This window comes from Scyliorhinus canicula, chromosome 4, assembly GCF_902713615.1.
Source record: "Scyliorhinus canicula chromosome 4, sScyCan1.1, whole genome shotgun sequence".
In the NCBI taxonomy this organism is placed as follows: Eukaryota; Metazoa; Chordata; class Chondrichthyes; order Carcharhiniformes; family Scyliorhinidae; genus Scyliorhinus; species Scyliorhinus canicula.
Window position 1 is genome coordinate 84,633,294 of NC_052149.1, and position 7,107 is coordinate 84,640,400.

Genomic DNA, 7,107 nt, shown 5'->3' on the forward strand with positions numbered 1-7,107 from the left:
AAGAGGAGGCGAGGGGGGAAAGAGGGGCGAGGGGGGAAAAGAGGAGGCGAGGGGGAAAAGAGGAGGCGAGGGGGGAAAGAGGAGGAGGGGGGAAAAGAGGAGGCGAGGGGGGAAAAGAGGAGGCGAGGGGGGAAAAGAGGAGGCGAGGGGGGAAAAGAGGAGGCGAGGGGGGAAAAGAGGAGGCGAGGGGGGAAAAGAGGAGGCGAGGGGGGAAAAGAGGCGGCGAGGGGGGAAAAGAGGAGGTATGGGGGAAAGAGGAGGCGAGGGGGGGGAGAGGAGGCGAGGGGGGAAAGAGGAGGCGAGGGGGGAAAGAGGAGGCGAGGGGGGAAAGAGGAGGCGAGGGGGGGAAAGAGGAGGTGAGGGGGAAAGAGGAGGTGAGGGGGGAAAGAGGAGGCGAGGGGGGGGAAGAGGAGGCGAGAGAGGGGGAAGAGGAGGCGAGGGAAAGAGGCGACGGCCGGTGAGCACCTCTAGTTTTTCATACCTATCCTCCCAGCTTCATGTATGTGGTAAGTGAAGCTGTACACACCAATACAGCTGCTGCCTCAAGCTGTATTTTGGTGTCAGCAGTATACACAATATTTGAGGAAGCGAGGGGGGGGGGGGGGTAAGTGAAGCAAGTTTTTGGCGACTGAAGTACGTAACAGATGCCAATGCTATGGAATTGAGCTTATTCTCAGTGCCTAATATAGGACAGTTAAAGTATAACGTAAAGCTCATGCATGAACAAGCACACCTAGGTTCCTTTGAACATCAACACTTCCCAATCTCTCTCCATTTAAGGAATACTTTGAATTTCTGTTTTTCCTACCAAAGTAGGCAACGTCATGTGCTTCAACATTATATTACACCTTCCACCTCCTTGCCCATTCACTTAGCATGTCTAAATCCCCAAAATCTTTGCATCCTCCTCTCAACTCACATTTCCACTTACATCTGTATCAGCTGCAAACTTGGTAATATTACAGTTGGTCTGCATATCCAAATCATTGATGTAGACTGTGAATAGCTGAGGCCCCAACACTGGTTGTTGCAGTATCCAACAGGTCATAGCCTGCCAAACGGAGACTCATTTATTCCTACTCTTCATTAACTAATTCTCAATCCATGCCAGGATATTACCCCCCTCTCCCACGTGCTCTAATTTTGTTTACCAACCTCTTGTGTGGGACCTTATCGAAAGCCTTCTGGGAAAATCCAAAAGCACCTCATCCACTGGGGCCACCTTATCTATTCTACTGGTAACATTCTCAAACAAACTCAACTGCTATGTCAAACATGATTTCTATTTCATAAATCCACGTTGAATCTTCCCACCCTCAGCATTATTTTCTAAGTGTCCAGTTGTCACAGCCTTCATAAGAGATTCTAGCATTTTCTCTACTGCTGATGTCAGGTTAACAGATCTGTAGTTTCCCATTAAAATACACTAATTAAAATAACAGGTTTCTGGAAGAAATAACAGGGAGAAAAATGAACTTGCTTGCACATATGATTTCGTAGTTGTAGCAAAAAACAAAGATGAACACAGGTGAGCAAAGTCGATTGCCCGTCATACTTCAGTTCTCCCAGCAGTCCCACATCACTGTTTCCAATTACTTCAATTATTTCCAGATTCTTTCCTTCAATTGGAGAATCAGTGAAGAGTTTGACTATTTATTTTACAGAAAGGGTTGTTGGAGTATGGAATGCCTTTTGAAGTAGCTGATGCAGAAACTATTGCATAATTTAAATGAAAAGTAGATAAATGTTTGAAACAGAGTAAAGATTGAGTTATGAGGCAGTATGATTAGTTTTGGATTGCTTTATCTAAGTGCTAGTGCAGCCACAATGGATCTAATCACGCCTTGTGCTGTAAATGTCAATGTATCAATGGGTTTTTAACCTGCATTACTTTACCTGCAAATTCATTCAATGTGATGATCACTCAAGTAAGAAGTCTTACAACACCAGGTTAAAGTCCAACAGTTTTATTTGGAATCACTAGCTTTCGGAGCATAGCTCCTTCAGCAAGTGACTGAAGAGGTATGTTACTGGGCCCTTCATCGGGTGAATGAAGAGGTAGGTTGCACAAACCCAGTAACCAACCTCTTCACTCACCTGATGGAAGGAGCTATGCTCCAAAAGCTAGTGATTCCAAATAAACCTGTTGGACTTTTGTAAGGACTTCTTACTGTGCCCACCCCAGTCCAACGCCGGCATCTCAACATCATGATCACTCGTGTAAGCAGTACCTTTCTGACATAAATCCAGAGTTTGTATTTTACTAACAGGAGCTTGTGTGCTCTTGTTTTGTTGATTTAACTTGAAGTTATTTCTTGAATCTATCTTTTCTGTATCATTTACTACATTACATCCACCTCTTTAAAGCTCAGCATACTTTAGAGTCAAAAAGCTTTATTATTGCCATGGTGGGTGAATCTTACGATTAAAAAAAAATCAGTTGTTTTTTTATTTATGGGACGTGACTGGTGCACCCATCTGATGTACTGTCTGATTCTGGCAAATTACATGCAAGTAGATCCTACTGGGTTAAACTGACTAGCCAGGATTGCAGCAAGCTTGATTCATTGTTATTAATGCCCAGCGTATAACATAGTTTCACTATTTTAAAAAGAAATTTAATCTCCCTGATTTTTCTCCAACCTCTCTGACAGCTATACCCAAAATGGACACCTGTAGCCCTCAGGCACCTCACCCAAGTGATCGTTCTTCATGTATATGCTAAACAGCATGTGTTAAGTAATTTAACTATATGATTTCCACTTGCTCTTTTTTTTCACTGGTGGGTCCAGTCAATAGTTTTGAATTCAATTCACACTGCAGTGATCAGATGCAAACTCTTCAATGTTTACATCACACTTTCACATCTCTCAGATTATACTCCTGCCTAGTACATGTCGTTTTGTTGAGCTGTGATTTCCAATATGTCTGTGTATCTCATTGCCAGTTAACAGTTTAATTGGTTGCTTAAAATTGTGTGACAACGAAGGTTTATGGAAATGGTGCAAAGTTTTACAATTTTCCCAATGATTTGCAATGGCACCTACAGCAATCTCAAAAAAATCTGATGTGATGAAAATAAAGCTGTGTTGCGGCAGCCCCATTCAACTGTGTTTTGGGGAGGATAGGGTAATAAAAACACCTGCTGTTGTCCTCACCTGAAGTTCATACACACATATTTATACACATACACACTTGCCAGCTGTGATCACAACAAGGGGACCAGCAGTAACACCAGTCCATTAGTATTACCAGGTCAGTTGCGACCGTTTTGACTGGTAATCAGCCAGAGATCCAATACAAAAGCAGGCAATGAACCTGGGACCCAATATAGTTCAGTCCCACATCGGTGGTGGTTTAACTCACTAAATTATTGGGAAAAGTCCCACAAGCAATATTGCAGCAATTGTTTATTAGTTTATAAATTCACGTTGGACGAGCAGGAGGCACATTCCTCCTCTTCATCCATGAAGGGAGAACATATAAAGTTGTTCTAATAACCTGACTCATAGCAGTGACGGCCTAACAGATCAATTTAAAAGTTACTTGTCGAAATGCAACAGGATGCTTATCTGTGTGTTACCATTTGCTGTCTCTGTCCTGGATCTGACTTTGCCATGACCATTTCAAGTCAACTCCAAAATTTAAAAAAAGATTTGAGGCAGCAGAATGCAGACAGTCCAATTTGGAGTTGCCATTCATTTGTGCTTCATAGGATCACAACCCCTGGGTTCGGACTGGAAAATTGTTCCTTAGATGAGATGTAGAGTCATGTTGTAAACAGGGAAGTCAGTACTCAAGTGCAGTACACTCATGCAGCCCCAATGCTCGCTGTCTCAGTCAGGCACCGAGTCTCAATGCTGCTGACTGCTACACAGGACTGGACATTAGTAAGCAATACAGTATACAATGCATTTCACAGCTGCCTGAAGTAATGTCATAATTAATCCCAGAAATAGGTATTCTAGTGCAGGAAGCAAGTATGATTTGAAAGTATAAGTAAACTGCTACAACAAGGAGATACAACGTCTTGGAGAGAATGTATTTGTAGAAATGTATCCTTCAGAAAGCAACAATACTGCAGCTCCTCTCAGACTGACAGGGAGCCTGACAAATCACTGGGCGCCCAGTGCAAGGCGATACAGCCAATGGCAACTGTCGGGGAGGAGAGCCAGGCTTATTTGTGAGGCTCTTTAAAAAAAACACTTAAATAATAAGTTTAAGCAACAACTTATGATAGTAACAGCAAGCGGGGTCAGTGAAAAAGCAGTACAACTAGTATCACCGCCACTCAGATACAGCCGCATTCAACACCAGGGAAAAGACTGAAGAAACCAAGGCGCTGTGATGCGAACACTTTCCATTCACTTGCACCGATCGATTAATAATAGCAGCCGGGAGATGGGCACAAAAGCAGTTTATATAGAAGAGGTTGCAATCCCCGAGCCCCCACACAGCATAACACCAAAGTCTCATTCGCGAAGTGCGTGGTTCCACAGGGCCTTTAAAATGGTGCGTGTCCGCTTTCCTTACATCTTGGTACTTGTTTTGAATTTTTTTTTTAACCCTCTATACAACCAGGTTAGTTGCTGCGCCGCTCGGCTCGCACGGCGACCGCTCAGGTTTGAGACGTTGCCTTGAAATCCGCCAGTGTGTTCACCCACCGCCGCAGCCCTGCCTGCCCGCCCGCTTCCTCAGCCCCCTTCCCCCTGCATCAGCCCCGATACTCACCGTTCTGGAGAGAGGGGAGGGGGATAAACACTGGATTCTCCGGCTCTCTCTCTCCCCTCCCCCGGTGTAAACAGCCCTGGAGCACCACAATACTCACAATATGGCGAGTCTCCGCAATGGACATTGGGAAAGCAATCAGCATCTGGAATCAAACTCTCTCTCTCTCTCTCTCTACATCCACTTTCCTCTCGAAATCACAGATAAAACCAATCCCAGCCCTCTGCTTTTTTTAAAAATTAAATATATTTACAGATTGCATTCACATTTGAGACACATTTTAATTCACACTGGTATATTTTGCTGTTTTAACATTTTAGACTGGGTGATTATTTTTTAGGGATATAAAAATGCTCACATTTTCTTGAATTACATTTAAGAAAGTGTGCCCGCAATTGAATTAGGCAGGATTCTGCATCCTCTTCTTTCCAAGTGAAAGAACTAAGAGGTGTCACGCTTCATGGAGATATTCTCTTACCCCCCACTTGTACCCTGGAGTTTCACTTTGCACGTTTGGCAATTTAGTACAACTATTACATTGCAACAAAACATCACTCGTTTTTTAATTTAATTGCTCTCCGTTTACAACTGTCCAGTGATGGGTGTTATTGAAGGATGGGCTTCAAATGAGCACATTGTCCCCATCAGTGTACCTTTGCATGGAATCACGGCCTGATCGTTGTATTTTACCGATGTTGCCAATGACTTTGAACAAGTGGTACTTGGAATAAAGCGCAGGTTAATTCTGGCGTGGCTCTACTCTACCAGGGACATTTTTCCAATCTTCATTCATTATTTCACATATACCCCTCGTCCCTACAAATTTTACTGGAACTATCTCCTTCGCATCAGTTCAGATGAAACAGCATCCCAGCCTCTGTTCCATAAGTTTATAGTCACACTTGTAATTTGAACATGGCCCCAAAACCTCCGCCTGCAATTGAACTGGACAATATATCTAATTACAGATGCTTGTTCGAAACTCTGATGCCTGTCAGTTTTCCGGGACAATCTATGTGCAGTTAACGGGTAAGAAGTTGGAAGGACTGGATCAATCTTTCCAATATGCCTAATTGTGGGCAGGGTGACCTACATAAGTAGGCAGTGATTTATCAGTTAAGAACAATGGCAAGCATTATATCGAGTAAAAGTAATAACTTACTTGGGAAATAAATATGTTCACAATGCGCTGGTCGTCTTCCAGTTACACAAACTGCTCTTTGTGGGAATCATGCTGTAAGATTCACACGTACAACATATGACATGGTTGTTTCTGGTGTGTTCAATAATCGTGTCTGCCAAAATGCGGTGTGCAACCTTTTAGCATATAAGCACTATCTGACAGTACCTGGCGTGTGTGTTCATGTGTTGTATTGGTAAAATCTCAAGCGATTGCATGAAAGGCTAGAAGAGAACTGTTTTATGTTCCTAATTTGGTATGTGACCAAATTGGCAATCATTTCAGTAGGATTTCAAAGCATGAATCAACTATTAATGTACCAGGGTCTTTATAGCTATTGTAAAGTTATCAGGAAATCTCCTATCCAATCTGGAGCACCATTTCTCAAAGGAAGTAGACACAGCCAGTGAGCAGAGGTACACCTGGTACATGTACATTCCAACACAAAGAATTGTGTTTCCATGACAACATTCACCAGACAGTGTTCAAGGTTTTAGTTCAATCCCAAGAAAATAAGAAGCTAAATAATTTGCTGGCAAAGTTGTCTTTACAAAAAAGGAGAGCATAAAGTTAGTTGTTCTACAAATTATTTCACTTTTGACACCTCGGTTCAAACATTGTCCTGATTGGCAGAATGACAGTTGGCCCTTTGCTTCTTAAATTAAATGCAGTTTCAATCCAATTCCTGTTGTGTTCAATTTGACAGTACAATGCTGTGCAGAATTCATCATAAACTGGCAGTCTTAATCAGGCAGATAATAAAGATAGAATTCACAGAATCCCTATGATGAAGAAGGAGGAGGCCATTTGGCCCATCAGGTCTGCAATGACCCTCCGAAAGACCACTCTACCTAGCCCACTCCCCTGCCCTATCTCCATAACCCCACTCATTGATCATGGTCAATCCACTTAATCTGCACATCTTTGGACACTAGAGGGCAATTTAATGTGACCAATCCACCTAGCATGCCCATCTTTGGAGACTAAGGGGCAATTTAGTGTGACTAATCCACCTAATCTGCACATCTTTGGACTGATGTGGAGATGCCGGCGTTGGACTGGGGTGAGCACAGTTAAAAAGTCTTACAACACCAGGTTAAAGTCTAACAGGTTTGTTTCAAATCACTAGCTTTCGGAGCACTGCTCCTTCCTCAGGTGAATGAAGAGGTATGTTCCAGAAACATGGGTGGGATTCTCCA

At 43.1% G+C, this 7,107-nt stretch overlaps 1 protein-coding gene across 5 annotated transcripts in view; it reads right to left on the reverse strand.

Annotated features, from left to right (window-relative positions):
* The window catches only part of rnf2 (ring finger protein 2), a 65,101-nt gene extending 59,993 nt beyond the window's left edge, over positions 1–5,108 (reverse strand). For 4 of the 5 annotated variants that reach the window (XM_038794642.1, XM_038794648.1, XM_038794641.1 and 1 more), the window contains exon 1: positions 4,732–4,865. In XM_038794642.1, the coding sequence (XP_038650570.1) occupies positions 4,732–4,855 (124 nt within the window). In that variant the 5' untranslated portion in view covers positions 4,856–4,865. Of the gene's footprint in view, positions 1–4,731; positions 4,866–5,086 lie in introns of those variants that run through there. The other variant, XM_038794647.1, reaches the window with a different exon arrangement.
* Between the last annotated feature and the right edge of the window lie 1,999 nt (positions 5,109–7,107).